The sequence below is a fragment of the Penicillium odoratum genome (assembly GCF_028828045.1).
Source record: "Penicillium odoratum strain IBT 22623 chromosome Unknown utg000008l_segment0_segment0, whole genome shotgun sequence".
Taxonomy (NCBI): Eukaryota; Fungi; Ascomycota; class Eurotiomycetes; order Eurotiales; family Aspergillaceae; genus Penicillium; species Penicillium odoratum.
The window spans coordinates 3334135-3353904 of NW_026643150.1; the positions used below are offsets into that span (position 1 = coordinate 3334135).

Here is a 19770-nt window from a genome sequence, read left to right on the forward strand (position 1 = left end):
CCTTCTGATCCGGTTTGATTAAGGTACCTGGTACGAAGTTACTTTTTTTTCTTTCTACTCCGCACTATTGAAGGTCTTGCTCGTGGGGCAAGACTTTCACCTTCTATTTCCCATCATTCCTTCCGATCTTGCTGTTCGTGAAGCGGCTAAGCCGGGAAAGCGCAGAGCGTCCGAAGACGACATCGCCGCTCGGCCCCAGAAGAAAAATATGTCGGTATGTTGGGCCTGGGATGTTCGGGAAATACCGCATTGCCACTAACTCGAGCTACAGGACGTCACGATGCAGGTGGACAACCCACAAGAGACCGTCGAGTTGATTAAGCAGGGTGAAATCGATGAGTCTCTGTACAGTCGGCAACTGTGAGTTTTGCATGCTTTTTGTGGATCGAAACTTTGGTTTAACTCGCTTTCAGTTACGTGCTTGGCCATGAGGCCATGAAGCGCATGGGTTCGTCGAACGTACTTGTTGTCGGTCTCAGAGGTCTTGGTGTGGAAATCGGTTAGTACAAAAAGTATAAAATAGCAGTTTTACGACCTGTCTGACGTTTAATGAACCTCTTAGCCAAAAACATTGCCCTGGCCGGTGTCAAGTCCCTCACCCTCCACGACCCCGCCCCCGTCGCCATCTCCGATCTGTCTTCACAGTTCTTTTTGCAGCCGGAAGATGTTGGCAAGCCCCGTGCTGAGGTCACCGCTCCCCGAGTTGCGGAGCTCAACTCTTACGTCCCGGTTACAATCCACGAGGGCAACAGACTTGTGGATGATTTGGAGCAATTGAAGCGCTATCAAGCAGTTGTACTGACGCTTATGCCCTTGAAGGAGCAGCTTGTTGTTGCAGACTTTTGCCATAAGAATGGGATCTATGTGACAGTCGCGGATACCTTTGGTCTTTTTGGCTACATCTTCAACGACTTCGGAAAGAACTTCACAGTCGGCGATCCTACTGGCGAGGAACCGGCAAATGGAATTGTTGCCGATATCGACGAGGATGGTCTCGTGTCTGCTCTGGATGAGACTCGGCACGGACTTGAAGATGGCGATTTTGTAACTTTCACCGAGGTCAAGGGTATGGACGAACTGAATAACAGCGCACCCCGCAAAATCACGGTAAAGGGACCTTACACCTTCAGTATTGGTGATACATCGGGTCTTGGCTCCTACAAGGGTGGGGGTATCTATACCCAGGTCAAGATGCCCAAATTCATCGATTTCCAGCCTTTGTCGGAGCAGATTAAGAAGCCCGATTTCCTCATCTCTGATTTCGCCAAGTTCGACCGACCCGCGCAACTCCATGTTGGTATTCAGGCACTGCACAAATTCGCGGAGACCCATGATGGCCTAATGCCTCGCCCGCACAATGACAGTGATGCTCAGGAGATTCTCAAACTTGCTGGTGAGATCGCTGCGGCCGGTGAGGGGGAGGTTGAATTAGACGAGAAGGTGATCAAGGAACTGAGTTACCAGGCTCGTGGTGATCTGAACCCATTGGCTGCCTTCTTTGGAGGTATTGCCGCGCAGGAAGTCCTCAAGGCTGTCTCTGGAAAGTTTAGCCCTGTACACCAGTGGATGTACTTCGACTCCCTGGAGTCTTTGCCGACCTCAACCACTCGGTCCGAGGAGAGCTGCAAGCCTCTTGGAACTCGTTACGATGGCCAAATTGCTGTCTTCGGTAAGGAGTATCAGGAAAAGCTCTCCAATGTTACCCAGTTTTTGGTAGGTGCTGGAGCCATTGGCTGTGAAACCCTGAAGAACTGGGCTATGATTGGTCTGGGTACGGGTCCCAAGGGCAAGATCTACGTTACCGATATGGACCAGATCGAGAAGAGTAACCTCAACCGACAGTTCCTCTTCCGGCCCAAGGATGTCGGTCGCCTGAAGAGTGACTGTGCCTCTGCTGCTGTGCAGGCCATGAACCCTGACTTGAATGGTAAGATCGTGACTTTACGTGACCGTGTTGGTCCAGACACCGAGGACATATTTGACGAAGAGTTCTGGAGCCGACTGGATGGCGTGACCAACGCTTTGGACAACGTTGACGCCAGAACATATGTGGACCGACGCTGCGTCTTCTTCCGCAAGCCGCTTCTTGAGAGTGGTACCCTTGGTACGAAGGGTAACGTCCAGGTTATCCTGCCGTTCATCACTGAGTCCTACTCCAGTTCTCAGGATCCCCCTGAGAAGTCTTTCCCCATGTGTACCTTGAAGAGTTTCCCGAACCGCATTGAACACACAATTGCCTGGGCTCGGGACCTCTTCCAGACCTACTTCGTCGGTCCTCCTGAGTCTGTCAACATGTATCTCTCGCAACCCGATTACATTGATCAAACCCTCAAGCAGGCAGGCCAAGAGAAGCAGACATTGCAACATCTGCGTGACTTCTTGGTGACCGAAAAGCCGCTCACCTTCGATGACTGTATCGTCTGGGCCCGCCAACAATTTGAGGCGCAGTATAACAATGCCATCCAGCAGCTGCTCTACAACTTCCCCCGCGATTCCAATACCTCCTCCGGTCAGCCTTTCTGGTCCGGCCCCAAACGTGCCCCTACTCCTCTGAAATTCGACAGCGCCAACCCCACTCACCTCGGATTTGTGATTGCTGGCGCAAACCTGCACGCTTTTAACTATGGAATCAAGAATCCCGGCGCAGACAAGGCCTACTACAGCAAAATTGTGGATGATATGATCATCCCTGAGTTCGTGCCAAGCTCTAGCGTGAAGATCCAGGCCGATGATAAAGAACCCGATCCAAACGCCCAGCCGGCTGGAAGCGATGATAGTGAAGAGATCCAGCGTCTTGTGGACATCCTCCCGTCGCCCAAGTCTCTCGCTGGTTTCCGCCTCCAGCCTGTCGAGTTCGAGAAGGACGATGATACCAACCATCACATTGACTTCATCACCGCCGCAAGTAACCTGCGTGCTGACAACTACGATATCCCCCAAGCGGACCGACACAAGACCAAGTTCATTGCTGGGAAGATTATTCCTGCCATTGCCACTGCTACCGCTCTGGTTACTGGTCTTGTAGCCTTGGAATTGTTCAAGGTGGTTGACGGCAAGGATGATCCTGAACAGTACAAGAACGGCTTCATCAACCTTGCTCTTCCATTCTTCGGATTCAGCGAGCCTATGCCTAGCCCCAAGGGCAAGTACCAAGGCAAGCAAGGCGAGGTCACTATTGACCGACTATGGGACCGCTTTGAGCTCGAAGATGTTCCCCTCAAGGATTTCCTGGCCTTCTTTGAGGAGAAGGGCTTGGATATTACCATGGTCAGCTCGGGTGTGAGCTTGTTGTATGCCAGCTTCTATCCTCCATCCAAGGTGAAGGACCGCCTTCCTCTACCGTAAGTTTTCAATTTTTACCTACTCATCTTAACACTACTAACATTACACAGAATGAGCAAGCTGGTTGAGCATGTTAGCAAGAAGGCCATTCCGGAACACCAGAAGAATATCATCTTTGAAGTGACTGCTGAGGACCAGACCGAGGAGGATGTAGAGATTCCTTACGTCATGGTCAAGCGGGCGAATTAAACGGGGTAGGACCCTAAAATGTCAGCTATGACGAAACAGGAGTAGAGTTAACGATTTTGTCAATGAGCCCTAGATTTCCATGTATTTCCAAATTTTTGCTTTGCTAAATTTGTTTAACAATGATTTCGTGATTGATTATTTTCCGATGAGTTGATGCTTTGTAAAGCTGACCGATAAGTGCTGAGTAAGCATCTAGACCAATACACGTCATCCCCGCATCTTCTATTTTCTCCCTCTTATTCTCCTCAGGTTTAGTGTGTGCTATAAAGTTCCCTGTTTCTGCTAATGCTCTTAAAGTTTCCTCGCTCACCAGCGTTGCAACAATTATCGCGACCTTCAATTGTCCGAGTGGGGTACATTGCAGCTTCTCATCCGTGCTTCTCCGCAGCATCACGAACTATGGCTGTATGAGAACCTTTATCCCTGCAATTTCTATTATTTCACATTATTCCTCATTCTAACACTACCTACAGACTGGAAACTCTGCTAAAATAACCGATTGGGTGAATCCTTCCGACAAATCGGGCGAGTTCAAGCGACAGCAATCCGCCTTCCGCAACTTCATCTCACGCGAGGCCGGTGCTCAGTTCCCGCCAGAGAAAGGCCGATACCATCTCTATGTCTCCTATGCCTGTCCTTGGGGTAAGCTATCATAAAAGTTTCAAGTGAAATTTACTCTCATGCTAATTTAATTATTTGAAGCTCACCGGACGTTGATTACCCGTAAGCTGAAGGGTCTGGAGGATACCATTTCCTTTTCGTCCGTGCACTGGCACATGGGTGAGAAGGGTAAGCCACCCCTAAACCTTTGCTCTATCCTATTACATTCATACTAACTTCCATAATAGGATGGCGCTTTGCCACTCCGGACGAGGATGTTCCGGGTGAAAACACCATCCCCGACCCATTGCACCCGGATTTTACCCATATCCGTGAGGTTTACTTCTCCAATGACCCGGAGTACGCAGGTCGATTCACAGTCCCTGTCCTATTCGACAAAAAGACCAAGCAAATCGTCAGCAACGAGGTAAATCAAACCACCGCCACAACCCATATCCTCATGCATACTAACCCACCAACCAGAGCGCCGAAATTATCCGCATGCTCTACTATGAATTCGACGACATCATCCCAAAGGTCTACAAAAAAGTAGATCTCTTCCCAAAGAACCTCCGTCAACAGATCGACTCAAGCAACGAATGGATCTACAACGACGTCAACAACGGCGTTTACAAATCCGGCTTCGCAACCACCCAAGAAGCTTATGAGAAAGCAGTCACGACTCTCTTCAGCTCCTTGGATAAGATCGAAGCCCACCTCACCACGCAGGCATCCGTCTCGCCTTTCTTCTTCGGAGACACCGTCACCGAGGCTGATATTCGGCTTTTCACCACTATTATCCGGTTTGACCCTGTGTATGTGCAGCACTTTAAGTGTAATATTCGGGATATTCGGTCTGGATACCCCGCTATTCATCGCTGGGTGAGAGGTTTGTACTGGGATCTACCGGCGTTCCGAGATACAACGAATTTCGAACATATTAAGAAACATTATACGAAGTCTCATAAGCAGATTAATCAGTTTGCTATTACGCCTGTTGGGCCGTTGCCGGATATTTTGCCCAAGGATCAGGAGGTCAATGCTGTGAAGGGCGCTTGATTCAGTTTTTGATGGTCTCAGATAATGTTTACTCATTCGGATCTTGTTTATTTCGAATTCGAAATTGAATGTTGTAGCTTTCGTCAACTAATACTTCTGGGCACAGTAAATATATTTCATGTACTGAATTCGATATATAGGATGTATTATATTTGACCTCTAATTGACCTTTAGTTTGACCAAAGCAAGTGAGATAACTGTAAGGTGAAATTTGATTGGCAATATTGACACAAGAGAACAGAAGGAATGAAAGAAAACTAACCCCGTGGTATTGCAATGAATCCACATGCCTCGACGCCTTGCCATGCTTATGGTTTGTGAATGGGCTTGCCCACTTTAGCTGTAGCAAAGAACCTCTGGTGACAGAGGTGACATGTTCAGAGAACATAAAGTGAGGCCGAAAGCAATGCAAATGTTCAGACAAGCTAGAATAAATGAGAAGCAAAATCAAATGGCATGTACGGGAGCGTGGTCACAGAGCTGTGCCACGCTCGATGTTGACCTTTGGGGGTATCTTGGATCAAATAGCTCTAAATCAGAGACTATAGAACAGAAGCAAAAGCGACGGGTCGAAGACATTTGGGGTGAGGAAGGTGGAAGATGGAAATGAGGAGGATTAGAAGAGCTAGGTAGGTGTAGGGTTGTAGCAGTGGTGGTACAGGGTGGCTGCTCATTTCAAGCAGAGCATTCTCTTCGAATTCTCATAGACCACGTAGCTGATCGAAACTGCCGGGGCGACTTTGAGGAGGTTGGGTGTGAGTCCCTTGTAGAGACCGCGGGGACCCTCAGTTTCGATGGTTCTGCGGAAAACGTCGCCGATGCCGTTGTAAGTAGCAGGATGTAGGACAGTGCCTTGCGCTTGTAATCGAGTACGAAGAACGTTCAATGGATAGACAACCGAAGCACTTAAGCCTCCACTAAGAGCACCGATAGCGCCAGTGACAAAGTTGTTGAGAGGAACATCATCTTCGTGGCAGTTGTTCAGGCGTGCTTGTCGGGCGAGAAGAGCTCGCTTGAGGTATTCGAATGTGGTCAGGTCGATTGCGGCATAGGGAAACATTCCGATCAGACCGAGAGGAAGACCGCGGAAGAAGCCAAATAATCCGTTGGCGTTCCACACTTTTTTGGCAGTTGCGGCGATAAGCTTATTTCCTCTTAAGCCACCTTCAACGGTGGAACATTGCATGCGGCTATTGAAGCTGTTAGGGGCAATTTAATCATCGGCTTCACGAAAGGACACTCACAATTTCAATGTATCAAGCGGGTAAACAAAGCATCTGTAGAACGGTTAGAAAATGATCTTTAGGTATTACAAAGCAAAGCATACTGAGCAACCATTCCACCGATACCACCGGACAAAAACTGGGAAGTCGGCCTGAGTCGCTTGGGATCATCATGGCCTTCAAATCCGGCGAATGCGCGTTTGGCGGACTATATCACATCAGCTTTGTATTTCTCCTTTCAGTAGCAAGACAATTTACCTCGTAAGCTCCAAACTTGATCGCAGACTCTGGCATGACCTTGATGACGTTCAATCCATTTCCTATGAAAGGTTAGAGCCGGCATTGAAAAATGTGGCGAAAGATCAACTAACCTGCAAACATGCTGCGAATTCCACCGGCTCTCCAGAGTTCCTTCAGCGCGACAACCAGGGTTTTCGAGGCATTTCCCGCGGCGACCAGGGGTGCGCCTTCTTTCACGGCACGAACGGCGTGTTTTTTCACGCCAGTCTTGGCAATGAGATAGACTTTGAGACGGTCGAGAGGCGCAGTGGCCGTCCTGGACACAACACCAGCGATACCGCCCGCAACGAAGTAGCCTAGTTGAGGGGTATTCTCGGTCAACTTCCGTTCATAATAGCGGAACGACATCATCATGGCGGTGGTCTTGGGGATTGGCAACCACTCCAGCTCGAAGTCAGCGTCTAACGAAGCCAAGTCTGTCCCGAGAATCGGAGACATTTCTGCGACTGGGCTGGTTTGCGCGTTGGCTGATGAAAGGAGGGAAGCCAGGATAGGCAGGGAGAGGAAATTGTACAAAAGTGCCTTGGCGGATGGGAGATAAGTGTTAAGAAACGAGAGTTCTGTACCTAAACCTGGTAGGTCATTGATATGGACATCTCCTTCCGGGTTTAGATTGCCCGTAGCTGTGTAGTATGACAGGACGGCGCGGAGGTCGGAAGGGGAATGTAATGGTAAGAAAAGGAGGAAGTCCCTGGAGCAAAAAAAAAATATACATGTTAGTACATTTTAACTTGGTGCGGGTAGTGAATGTAGTCAAGGTGTGTTTTCGAACCTCCATTCTGCATAAGAGATCACCCCGTCATTGTTTTTGTCCACCTCGGCGAAAAATTCGTCCAGATTTGCGCTCGATACTGTCACGCCCGATTTCGCAAAGGCATTACGCAACTCCGTTTTGTCAATTTCGCCATTCTGGTTGTGATCGATTCCCTGGAACATCTGCCATAGGCCCGACTCGGTTTGATTGATGAAAATTTGGAACTCTGGAACAAGGATTAGGAGGGTCCAAATATACAGCGCGTAAGCGCCCAGCGCGAACCAGGGAGCTGGCAAGGATAATTCGTACCGTCATAGTCTATACGACCATCGCCGTTGGTGTCGACTTCGTGCAGGATACTGCAAAGCATCCCATCTGCATTTTTCAACGCTAGGGACCGCGTCAGTCGAAATATTTTCGGCACGAAACGGAATCACAACTCACGGTGGTCGATCTTCTTTAGGCCTTTTTTCAAGCCGTTTAGATCGATGTGACCCTCTTTGCGCGTGTCCAACGACTCCCATAGGCGAGCAACTCGTTCGTCGCGTTCATCTTTCGACTCGCCGGGTGCCATTTCGGAGGGAAATTGTTATCGAGCACCCGGCATCATTCAAGGGAGCATATTCTGAGGTAGGTTGTCAAGGTTGAGGTGGGCTGATAGTGATCGGAACGCCCTTTAGAGATCAAACGTGAAAACCTCGAAGTTCAAGGTTGGAGTGGGGTTGAGAGGTAACTGATTAATCGGGGCCCGATCATTGCTCCGAAGTTCAACGCTTGACGCCATCACCGGGCACGGGACCAGGGCTGGGCCCTAAACCCGATTGGGCCAGCTTCACCTCGGGCCTTATCAATGAACTTCTAATCTAACGGAGTGACGGAGCCCCTATATAACAACATGACTGAGTGATTGAATGATTGGATCAATTGAATATATAAATTCCCATGTTACATCATGGCTGCCAACTACTGGGCCTCGACTCAGCGTCGTCATTGGCTCTTCTCAAGAGAGAAACTCGCCGATATTCGGGAGAAACTACGTGAACAAGATAAGGTCGCCCATTCACAGTTCCCGCTGCCGGATCAGCGCCTGTTGAATATCTATTTCAATCAACGTAAGATCATGAAATTTTTACTTTGATCCTAGCTGCTGACCAACTCCTAGAGCTCATCAAGCTGGGAAAACGCATGTCCACTCGACAACAAGCCATTGCAACAGCTCAAGTCTATCTCAAGCGGTTCTATACAAAGAATGAGATCCGCCACACCAACCCATATCTTGTGCTCACCACAGCCTTCTATCTGGCCTGTAAGATGGAAGAGTGCCCCCAACATATCCGTTTTGTGGTTGGGGAAGCGCGCGGGCTCTGGCCAGGTACGATATATCGACCCATCCTCCCGTTAAGGTAGAATCCCATGCTAATACTTGCGCAGAATTTATTACTCCTGATGTTGCTAAGCTAGGAGAATGCGAATTTGCATTAATCTCCGAGATGAGTTCGCAGCTCATCGTACACCATCCCTACCGAACCTTAACAGAGCTGCAGGACGAACTACCTCTCAGCTCTGATGAGGTTGCACTAGCCTGGTCCGTGATCAACGATCACTATCTAACCGATCTCCCCCTTCTACATCCACCACACGTCATCGCCATCATGGCTATCATTGTTTCGGTTGTCTTCAAGCCCGCCCACTCCGGTAACTTTGGTGGGTCTGCACAGTCGGCTTTGGCCGGTGCCATGCGGGATGGAAGTGGGATGAACATGCTTGCGTCCCTATCGGATAAGGCTGGGCCTCCTCGCATTCAAAATCTGGTGCTCTGGCTTGCTGAAAGCGAGGTCGATATCAAGGCAGTGATCGAATCTACGCAGGAGTTACTCTCGTTATATGAGGTGTGGGAACAATACAGTGAAAAACATTGTAAGGAGTTGATTGGTCGGATGGTCAAGACCCAAAACCTGGACAAATAATGGGATGGGCATTTCTGTTCCTATGTACTATTTCGGTTATATCCATGGTTGCCTCGGTATATGGCATTGATGTATTTTGCTTGTTAGCGGTTCATTGCATCCAATGAAAGTTCAAATCGTATCAACATTCTCCGAAAATGCCATTTTAATCACTTCCAAGGTCCCAAATAAAATTTGAATGTATGCCACTTTATCTAAAGTTTGCTGGCGAATCCTGAAGGCTGTACTATAACTTCAGAGTCGATCTTCAGCATTAGAATTGAGTCGAGGATATGTAGATGGAATATGTGCAAATCGAATGGTGGCTTTGAGTAGCAGACAGGCAATATGAACGGAAATGAATAAGTGACTAATATTGCAAGGTTTCTATCTGAATAGGCTATGAATATCCTGCATGTCATATCTATATAGTTGGTTTGAGGCTGTGTGTCTTTCCAATCTACTGCGCTTTGTTGAGGGACCACGGAACACCTTAGTCCGGCCCTTACGCAGTAGGAACAGAAGTAGCTCCATAGGTTCTCAAATTATCGTGCTTGAAAGTTCTAATTTGAGCACTCGGAATACAAGATGGTTAAACTCCAGGTTTCAGTGGCAGTCAAGCGCATCGGCGTCGCCGCGGTCGGCCAGGTTACACGGCAAACGGAGTAACATGTAGGACTCGACTTCGTCCGAAGCCAAATCGATGGAACATTTATGGAGTACATTTGCTACATCTCAGAGTTACCGGGTTTGCCATTTACCATTTTCCATAACCTTGGTCCTTGTAACGCCCCGCATTACCATTAAAATTCAAGGTAAAACAATGGGCGTTAAGCAAACACCTTGGAAAACCGGCCGGGCCAACCAGACCGATTGTAGTCCCTTGCGTGGCTGGAAGGTACAGTGAGATCGAATCCAGGGGCTGGAGGTGTCATGCACGCATGGGCTTCGGCCTGTCAGCTTCAAGCTTCGTTAAACGGTCTAGCCATTGCGCCCGTGGGTATATCGTATCTCGTGGCTAATTCATAGTTCATGGACCCAAAGAAGCGGTGAGGGGTAGTTTCGGCACGGAAACATCTGAGAGCACCGGGTACGGAGTAGATTTGTTGCAGTAGACGCTTCAATGTTTCCCCCAAACATGAAACTCAAAGAACAAAGCCCATTCGGCGCTAACGTGTGGAACCATGCAGTGACAAGTGTCCGACCGGAGTCGGTTGGGTCGTAGAAGTACTATATACGGAGAAAGAGTGACGATGCTACCCAAACTGTCCTAGTAGCGCTTACGGGGAAATAGATTCCAATTTTTTAAGTGAATTTATTTGGCTTTTCTTTTTTAGTTTGCTATTCCTAGTCCGGATCCCGCAGACGTGGGCTTATCCGTTTCGGGAGATCGGGGGAGGCGATGGAGTAGGTCAGATCTCGGGTTTACCAATGAACGAAAAAGCACCTGCAGCTAACTTGAACTAAGGGTTGGGAAACTTCTGTGGTCAAGGCGCAGTCTCAAAAGGATTGGGGAATGTCCCCCAAAATTGTCGATCGCCGATCCGCGCCACAGCCGACTTTGTGCCTGGTAAATGGCTGTGCAGAAAGAAATCGAACGGATAGCACGGACATTTACGGATACCCGTAGTTACTAACTACTATTAGTTCCCCAACTTCCACATACTGTCATATACAAAGCATTGCAAAGCATAGGAAGACAAAAAGGATAAAAATAAGGAGAGGCTAGCCGTTAAGAATGGTGTGGTGGAGATATGGAGCATACCATCAAAAGCCCTACGATAAATTCCAGAAAGTTACCGAGTGGAGTTTAACACATAGAGGAGTAAGTAACCACAGTAGATCTCGTCACTCCATTACTATAACCGGTATAGTGTCATTGGTCGTCGACGTCACGTTTTGAGTAAGGTGGAGACAATAGAGTTATGCTGATCATATCTGATTGGTTTCCATCTCGTTCCTCGCCACCTTCAAAGTGGTGCGTGACCCTCGCTAGCGCCGTCTGTCCACCAACAAGGTGGTGTAATAAAAAAATACCAATCTTTCACCAATTACCAGTAACAAAACAACAACATGCCACTGGAACCATTCTAGGATGACCATACCATGACCATACCTCACCCTTAACACCCCTCTTTTTTCTTCTTCCCCTTCCCACACACCTTCCCCCAAAACCAAGTCAATTCTTTCATTTCCCTTCCCCCCAAACAAAACTTACAATTTTCTTTTTTTCATTTTCTTTCTTACTATATACCATTGAATTTATACTCGGGCAGGATTACCCTAGTCAATTACCGTCGCGATGTCTGCCTTCATGTACACCCACCACCAGCAACAACAACACCACGCACACCACGGTGCTCACATGCCTTCAAATAACCACCACGGCCGGTCTCGTCGGGCTCCTAAGATGGCTGCCCAGAATGCCCAGCGTCAGTTCCGAGGTGTCAAAAGCATGCGAGAGTTGGCCGAAGCTCCCGCCGTCACTGCCTTCCGGGCTCGTTTCGAGGCCGGTCGGTCTTTTGATCTCGATGATGACCTGGAGTTCTGTCCCAATCTCTTGACTGATGAAGATGTACGTTAGCTATGATTGGAGCCCCCTAAGAAGCCATCCTTCCCGGTCTTCCGTCCCTCCCACCCCTTGTACGGCCAAGGATGAAGCCAGCATGGAATCACCCCCAGGAACCCTTACTAACATTCGTTCCAGCTGCACTCCATCCACTCCGCTGGTTCCGACCGCTCTTCCCTGTCTAGTGGCTCTCCTGATACCTCGCCACTGCAGCACCAGATCCAGCCTGTGCAGCAGGTCACTCCCGCCATCTCCCTCTCTCCCGCATCCGCCAACTCCTATGTTCACGGAGTTACCAATCCTAATCAACTGAACTACCAGCAGCAACCCGCCAACCGGACCCGTAAGGTTATTCCCATTATCAACCCCAACACCGGAATGTCCTTGGCCAGCCCACCGTCGTCCATGGCGATGATGCAGGCTGCTCCGCGTCGATGGTGAGGAGACAATTTGCCTGAAAATACGCGGCGCTTGCGCCCCCTGCCCTAGCGGCATGTTCTATTGCACGTCACTTGCGTCTATCACCATCATCGGGTCCCCCCCTAATCGCAGGTCTTAATTACTTTTATCCTCTTTCATTGCATTGCTGTCTGATACGACTATTTTGCATTCGACACGACCCACATCGGAAAAAAATACCAACGGCGAAACCAAAAAATCCTGCTTCTGCTTCAAAAAAAAAATTCAAAAAATCCGACAAAATCTGGCTTTGTACATACCAGGCTTTTTTTCCTGGACCACCCGCCGATTTACGACCCTTTCGCCTTGCATCATAGATCCGTTGTGATGCTTTCAGCTTGTTGCGAGCGACGGCGCCTGTGATTTCGATTCCTTGCATCTTTTTTTTTTTTTCTCTCCATCGATCACGTCTCTCGGGAGGGACTACTTTCTTTGGCCTCTGTCTTTTCGGTTGGGCCACCGATGATGTATAGAATGTCTGGTGACTTGCTTTTATGTTCGCATGTCCCTGGGGACAGGAGTTGAGATTTTTCTTTCTATCAGGGAGAAGGGTCACTTGCAACGCATGTTTTTGGGCCCGACTCACCTACGCTGTGACTTATTCGACGACTTCTTGCTTCTTGGATTTGTTTTTTTCACTGGGGTTTTTATTCTCTTGGGCGGGATGGATATCACATTTTTTCAAGGATCTAGAGGCGGAAACGATACACGTCTGCATTGCTTGGGCACTGTTGAAATACCTGGGTTTGTTTTTGATTGTTTTTGATTGTTTTGTTACTGGTTTGCACATCTCTTTTTTATATTGGTTCCTGTATATCGGTTTGGGGATGGTTGATATGCGATACTTGCTTCCTTGCCACCGGTGTGGCTGGTTGGGTTTGGTTGCGAGCGAAACCATGGGATGCGGAGTTGTTTTTCATTTGAGATCGATATCCTGGGGGTCTCTCGCAGGCTGGGCGAGTTATAGACCATATGCGTTGAAAATGGCTTTTTGGTTTTTTCTATTTCCCTTCTGTTTTCACGCGTTCAACTCCAACTCCCGGGGAGTTATCCAATAACGCTGTATGATCTCTTTATCTATGGATTCTTGCACACTGTCATTTCCAATCTCTTTTGTTCATATTCCAAATGTCGAGATCATTCTTGGACAAATCGATGTGACTCATCTTCCTAATACATTCTTGGTAATCCTACATCCTTCCGGGCCCTTTGTTACCCTGGCATATCACATTAGACCTTTGGACTTTGAATGAATCCTTCATACTCCCTTGAGCAAGGGGATTCTACGTCATGTTCTTCATATAACATGATGTCATCCCTAGATTCGAAAATGGAATGATTACATTCAAAATATTGTCATCGAGGAACTGATATTCCTATGACGACAAATCTTTCAAACGCCGAGACAAATTTGGTCTCGAACATTCCGATGAAGTGGCGAATGGACATTGATTTCTCGGAGCATCATATCATCCGTGTAGAAATGATATCCGCCACGCCACCATAACTTTTGACCCGCAATAATCCCTGCCAGATCCTCTAAATAGTTTCTTATTGGAAATGATGAAACCATCCCTCTTTCCCTTGTCTCAAAAAAGAGGTCTCGAGATTCCGGATCCGATACCAATTAGTAGCAGTCAGTCAGTCCTACATTGCGCATCTGCAGGCGATCTCGCCGAACCTTCTGTTTCTGCACAGGACAGCCCGCTGAACCAATTGATCCATCTTCCATGTTCGATTTTGATATTCCTGTGAGGATCAATGATCACGCCTAGAACGACTCCAACTTTCGCTTTGGAATTCCGTAAGTCAGAGCTCCACATCACTCCGCATTTTAGCTCGTGTTTCTGACGAGCCCAATCTTGAATCATCGTGTCAAGAGTATAACCTTTTCGAGTCCATTTTGAAGAGAACGTGCTGTGAAGTGTATTCGTAAACATTCCATGAGAATCTGATCCTTTCGTTGTTCTCAAATGTGTCTTCATGTAGTTCAACACTTGAATACATTGTTCAATTCCCTCATACTCTCATCTTTCTGTTTCTGTTATAGAAAAGACAACTCCTAAACATGATTGCGGTGATGAATTTGAGAGCAATTTTGAATATTTTCATTCTCAATCAGATAGATATTTCCCGGCCTTCTCCGCCGAATGCCAATCATGCAGCTCTATTGCAGCATCACTGACGTCATATGCGATACTTCCAGCAGGGCCATCCAAGGATCGAATCAAAGGAAAGTTATTGGCGATCAATCAGTGCTATCTTGTCTCGTATAATGACGCAAGAGCTTCTTCTTTATTCTTTTCTTTCACCATACCTCCATCCCCAATACCTTTTCGATTACCACCATACGCAAACACATCGCCGACATGTCTTTCCTTACTTCGCTCCGTATGAGCTCCAGCCGTCTCGTGCAATCTAGCTACGCTATCCCGGCAACCTCGGCATTCCACACCACAGCAGTGCAGAGAAGCCTGAAAGAAACCGATAAAAGTCAACAATCCTCTCTTCTAGTCCAGGCCGCAAGCTAACCAGTGACCAGACCGTGACAACCTTGCGGACCACTATGAATCTGAAAAGCATGCTCATCTGAAAAAGGTCAAGGATGGCCTGGGAAAGTGGACGGAAGTGCTGGCGAGTGCCAGTGAGGCTGATGTATGAGACCCGTCTGACTCTGTCTTGTGGATGGTACTTACTTTTCATATAGGTCAAGGCGGATAAAGGTCTTCTCGACACTGAAAGCAAGGATTTCCTACAGATGCAGGAACAACTAAAAAAGGGCAAAGCGGCGGGAAAGTCACCTTGATCGGGGAGTAGAATTGAACTTGGTTTGAATAGTGGCGTCTAGGAGCATCTAAGACAAATCGATATTGCATTGAGCCTACGAACGCTTTCTTTCAGATAATAAGGGTACGCTTTGTTAGTAGATTTAGGACAGAAAGGAAAACAATCGGTTTAACATGGATAATCCTAGACTCCAGAGTGATCCTATCAAACCCAAGACGCCCGCTGGTAGCAGAAAGAAACGAAAGCAAAGAAATCGAGACCTATTTCAATATGACAATCAAGATAACCAGGACGATTATCAATCCGATGATGGTCATCATACTCCAATTCTCACCCGCCTTGCGCCGGAACCGGTCCAGCCGCCGGCGCGCGGTATTCAATCGACCCTGATGGCGTTCAACATCGCCATCCATCCCATCTAGCAGTGCGACATGACCATCGAGTTCATCGCCAATCTCGATACTCAACTGGTGCTGTCGTCCAATCGACTCCCCCAATCGATCAAGCTGATCGTCTTGTTCTCGCATGATTCGGTCATGATGCAAGTAGATCTGTTCATTGTCCATACCCGACTGGTCGATGCCTGGAGGTGAGGGCGCATCACGATATGGCCGGAAGAGATTCTGTCGATCTCGATCCTCCTCATTGTCGATTTCTTCCTGGATCGCTGCTGCCGCGGCGGAGTTATCCATGAACCGCACGGATTTGGACGGCGGGTGTTGGGGGACGGGTTGTTTAAGATCGGGGGTTGCGGAATTCGACGCCTGCGTCGATTCGCCATAAAATTGTGAAGCGAGGTCACGGTATTGCGCATGGAGGGGAACCAGTTGGTCCTTTAGCGCTGCGGCGCCGGTGCTGTCGTGCGAGTCTGCTAGCCGGGCCTGCTCGGCTTCAACGGCATGGATGCCTTCTTGGAGGGACTCGAGGGAACGAGAGATCTCGCCATCTTGGGCGTTTGGTTCAAGATCTAATGAAATCGCGCGTTGTCGCTCTAGAAGGGAGAGTTTGATGTGGTCGGCGAGAAGGAAGAGCTGGGATGGATTCGTCATGATTCAGGAGTCTAGACGGGACGACTGGGTTCCGCTACGGAAGTAGGATATAAGCCGGGATGAAATCAGTTGTGGAGACCGCTGGAGACCAGCCGATCAGTATCGGGAGAAATCGTGAGATGGAAGGATGTTGTTATGAGTTGGGGGAAAGGTGAAGGCACCAATGCCGAGTTCACGGGTCTGCGCTCAGCCGCCTTCCGCCTTTCGCCCTTCCTTGCTCTCCCCGCAATAATTCCATTCATTCTTCTCTGACATTCCCTTAGAAGGGTAATGTTTCTCGGCCGCTACTCATTAAACATTTCCTATCGCTTGATTTCCTTACCTGGTGTCATCTCATGGAATCCCTTGGGTCCCCTATTCGACCTCGGTATCTAGATCCGAAGCCATCCTGCATTTAGACCCGCCTCCGCACTGCCCTGCAGAACAAGCATCACTCTACCCTAGGCCTTTGTAGACGAATTCACGAACTATGATGGATATCCAGGATTTTTTGGCTCTTGAAGCCGACTGTGACACCAAGGACCAAGTTGACCTGCGCGCCCTTGATTTTGTTACCAACTACGACTCCCACCTGATGTGCCCAATCTGCCACTGCCCTTTCGTCCAGCCGGTCCGCCTACAATGCGATCACGTTTTCTGCGAGAAATGTCTGCGATCGGCCATCACCACCTTCCGCTCGGCCGAGTCAGACGAGTTCCCGTGTCCCTCATGCCGAACCCCCACCAGCCACGTCTCGACGAGTGTACCCCGCCTGTTGATCAACATGTGCGATGAAATTCAAGTGCGCTGTCCACTTGTCGCAGAGGGCTGTCAGGAACTCATTCCAAGGGGCCACATCCAAGCGCATGTGGACAAATACTGTGGTTATCGGTTGATGCCATGCCCGGATGCATCGTGCGATAAGAAGACACGGAGAAGGGATCTGCAGGCGGAAAATCGGTGCAGACATAGCTACTATCGGTGCTTGAGATGCGAAGAAGATGTTATGGAGCAAGACTACGAGGTTCGTTTAAAACAAAAGAATTGTCGGGTTCGAGGATTATGGTACTAACTTGAGGTGTAGGAACACGACAAGGAGCTATGCCCTAGCCTTGAAAAACTTTGTGTCGACTGTGGAAGTACTGTTCTACAAAGTGCACTTAAACATCATATCGAGACATGCGCCGAGGTTGTTAGCCCTTGCGCTGCATCGAAATATGGATGTCCGGTCAATATTCGGCGAGCAGAAATTACAACGCATGAGCAGCAATGCCCACTTGTCGCGATAGGTCCATACTTCGAGGCACAAAATATTCGATTGAATTCTCTTGAGCTGACGATGCGACACCTCCAACAAAGGAACGAGATTTTCGAGGACGGCATGGCTAATATTCGAGCAACCTTGGTTGACTCCTCACGCCTTGGTGATGGTAATAGCACAAGGTCCGCCAACGACGCAGAGGAATTGCCCGACCGGTCTTCCAATGTCTTCTCGTCTAACGCCACCACATATCTTCTTTCTCTCCATGAATCTCTGCGGGAGGAAGTCAGCCAGATGTCCCATGCCCTTACGGACCTTGATGCCCGAGCCAGCATGACCATTATGAACGAGTGTCTTCGGATTAAGGAGGATATGGCACATACAAACGCCGCCGTGAATAGTATTCGCATGCAGGTCCAGTGGCTTATGAACCCACGGCTCCACAACGGTACAAGGGCAGGGGGCGCGCGTCCCAATGCGAGCACCGGGAACGAAGCTCGGTCTCAGCTAGCGTCCGCACCTGGTCCTGGCAATGTTGCTGGTCCCTCTGTAGGTCCACTCCGACCTAGACGACCCAGCGACACTGGGCGCGAGGGAACCAAACTGTGAGGATTCTCATGAATAGTTTTATAAGCGTTGCATTTTTTTCTCCAATAGCGGTCGGAAAGGGAGTCTCGGGATTGATGCGTCTTTCGGTATATCTGGGTTCATGACTGATGATCGGGCTGGGTCGGATCTGAGTGGTTTTATTTATCTTATCTTATAATAGTATAGATGATACTGATAGCACTTGACTTGGGTATGTCACTCCATGGTCTTGTCTAACTTGTCTTCGAATTGATTAATTGCCAAATTTCCTCCTGAAGATATGCAAAATTGGAATATAAAGAAAGTACGAAATACCAAATTTGCATACAAGAGCAGTGCTATTGGGGAAATTAAATGAGCAAAAAGGATCCCGTGTTTAGGGAACAAGAGCAAAAAGAAGAACCGAACGCGGGGGTCGAACCCGCAACCTTGAGATTAAGAGTCTCACGCTCTACCGATTGAGCTAGCCCGGCTGGGCTTGTTGAAAGGTGATCAAAATAGTGCTCTATAAACCTAGACTTATCCCATTAGCATTTACATTGCTTCAACTCAAATGTTCCCCATCCAGTATTTGAGCTGACTCGGGAACACTTGAGTGGAATTCTGTAACTGAGTTCTAATCGGTCTGATCTATCAATTTTGACCTAGTAGGAGTCCAAGGGTGTTTCGTAAATTAAAACTGTTCATTGAAATGTTCAAATTGTATCTTAACCTTCCAAAATATATACATATTTCACCCCACTAAGACAAATACATCCATAGCTAGCACTTTCGAGGTATTCACTCAAGTTGAAATTTTGAACATCGTATGTATCTCCTTCCTAACAGCTCAACATCGAATACATTACCCCCGCGGTCCAGACATCTCTTATGTAAGGTTATCATTCGGCTCAATATCAAAACGGATATTTAAATCACCACATGCACCAACGTCCTCACAATAAGTAACAATACGCGCAATGCGTCGCGACCCTCTCTCAAACCCACCCAACACAAGGTAAGCCACCGTACATCCGATCCGAGTCCCCAGAAGCTCCTCATACTCCTTCGAACCAAATTCCCAAGTCCGCGCCTCCCCCGGCCAAACCGAATGTAAGTCCACCGTCACAAAGTGCGAAGTCTGCCAATTGATTACAGTAGTGGCAAAAACGTACCTCAACCCATTAAGGCCCTGTTCTTTAGCGTAAAGACTCAGCCCGACCTCAGAGGGATGGGGAGTGACAGGCTGGGCTCGGCGCATGGCTTGAATTATCAAGATACCTGCTGAGGTGAACCCGCTCCACGAATCTCGGCTGAATCGCATTGAGTAGTATGTGTAGCTTCCTCTTGTTTGGGAAGCTGGCCATTCTGGTGGTAGGAGGAGGGTGTGTCCGGCGAGTAGAATGTCGACGTTTGGGAATCGATCGAAGTTTGTGGCTTTTTGTTCGATTTCGTCGGGGGTCAGTGTGTACCGGGGGATTGGGCAATTTGGTTCGTTGGGGTTTTCGAGCCATCGTGATACCCTTGCGCCTCGGGCACGGAGCCAGGAGCGGTCTTTTAGGGTGTCAGTGAGCATTGGGGAAGTTGTGTGATGGGATTGATAGTCAGAGGTGATCCCAGAGGCGCTTGGAGAGGCTTCGTGGATTTGCGAAGGAAAATGAGACCAGCTTCGGAGACGCTAAGCAT

The 19770-nt window shown here is 48.4% G+C and overlaps 8 protein-coding genes across 8 annotated transcripts; 5 read left to right on the top strand and 3 right to left on the bottom strand.

Annotated features, from left to right (window-relative positions):
- Positions 1-208: 208 nt before the first annotated feature.
- Positions 209-5190, top strand: ubaA (E1 ubiquitin-activating protein ubaA; the record flags this gene model as incomplete). Its single annotated transcript, XM_057145411.1, has 9 exons — positions 209-214; positions 272-360; positions 414-499; positions 563-3341; positions 3399-3513; positions 4005-4173; positions 4234-4320; positions 4380-4558; positions 4615-5190. 9 exons carry the CDS (start codon positions 209-211, stop codon positions 5188-5190), a joined length of 4086 nt encoding a protein of 1361 aa, XP_056991165.1.
- Positions 5191-5860: 670 nt separating this feature from the next.
- On the bottom strand, positions 5861-8041 carry N7520_011479 (calcium-binding mitochondrial carrier protein; the record flags this gene model as incomplete). The annotated part of the gene is made up of 8 exons (XM_057145412.1): positions 5861-6380; positions 6435-6467; positions 6518-6621; positions 6672-6733; positions 6785-7404; positions 7486-7693; positions 7777-7857; positions 7912-8041. 8 exons carry the CDS (start codon positions 8039-8041, stop codon positions 5861-5863), a joined length of 1758 nt encoding a protein of 585 aa, XP_056991166.1.
- Positions 8042-8419: 378 nt separating this feature from the next.
- ssn8 (cyclin-dependent protein serine/threonine kinase regulator SSN8) lies at positions 8420-9434 on the top strand (the record flags this gene model as incomplete). The annotated part of the gene is made up of 3 exons (XM_057145413.1): positions 8420-8579; positions 8630-8839; positions 8899-9434. 3 exons carry the CDS (start codon positions 8420-8422, stop codon positions 9432-9434), a joined length of 906 nt encoding a protein of 301 aa, XP_056991167.1.
- A 2281-nt stretch (positions 9435-11715) lies between these two features.
- On the top strand, positions 11716-12423 carry N7520_011481 (DUF4452 domain-containing protein; the record flags this gene model as incomplete). Its single annotated transcript, XM_057145414.1, has 2 exons — positions 11716-11988; positions 12121-12423. The coding sequence occupies 2 exons, from the start codon at positions 11716-11718 to the stop codon at positions 12421-12423; spliced, it is 576 nt and encodes a 191-aa protein (XP_056991168.1).
- Positions 12424-14810: 2387 nt separating this feature from the next.
- Positions 14811-15247, top strand: N7520_011482 (uncharacterized protein; the record flags this gene model as incomplete). Its single annotated transcript, XM_057145415.1, has 3 exons — positions 14811-14934; positions 14984-15096; positions 15149-15247. The coding sequence occupies 3 exons, from the start codon at positions 14811-14813 to the stop codon at positions 15245-15247; spliced, it is 336 nt and encodes a 111-aa protein (XP_056991169.1).
- A 241-nt stretch (positions 15248-15488) lies between these two features.
- On the bottom strand, positions 15489-16277 carry N7520_011483 (syntaxin family protein; the record flags this gene model as incomplete). The annotated part of the gene is made up of 1 exon (XM_057145416.1): positions 15489-16277. One exon carries the CDS (start codon positions 16275-16277, stop codon positions 15489-15491), a length of 789 nt encoding a protein of 262 aa, XP_056991170.1.
- A 469-nt stretch (positions 16278-16746) lies between these two features.
- On the top strand, positions 16747-18126 carry N7520_011484 (uncharacterized protein; the record flags this gene model as incomplete). The annotated part of the gene is made up of 2 exons (XM_057145417.1): positions 16747-17280; positions 17341-18126. 2 exons carry the CDS (start codon positions 16747-16749, stop codon positions 18124-18126), a joined length of 1320 nt encoding a protein of 439 aa, XP_056991171.1.
- Positions 18127-18973: 847 nt separating this feature from the next.
- Positions 18974-19660, bottom strand: N7520_011485 (uncharacterized protein; the record flags this gene model as incomplete). Its single annotated transcript, XM_057145418.1, has 1 exon — positions 18974-19660. The coding sequence occupies one exon, from the start codon at positions 19658-19660 to the stop codon at positions 18974-18976; it is 687 nt and encodes a 228-aa protein (XP_056991172.1).
- Positions 19661-19770: the final 110 nt, after the last annotated feature.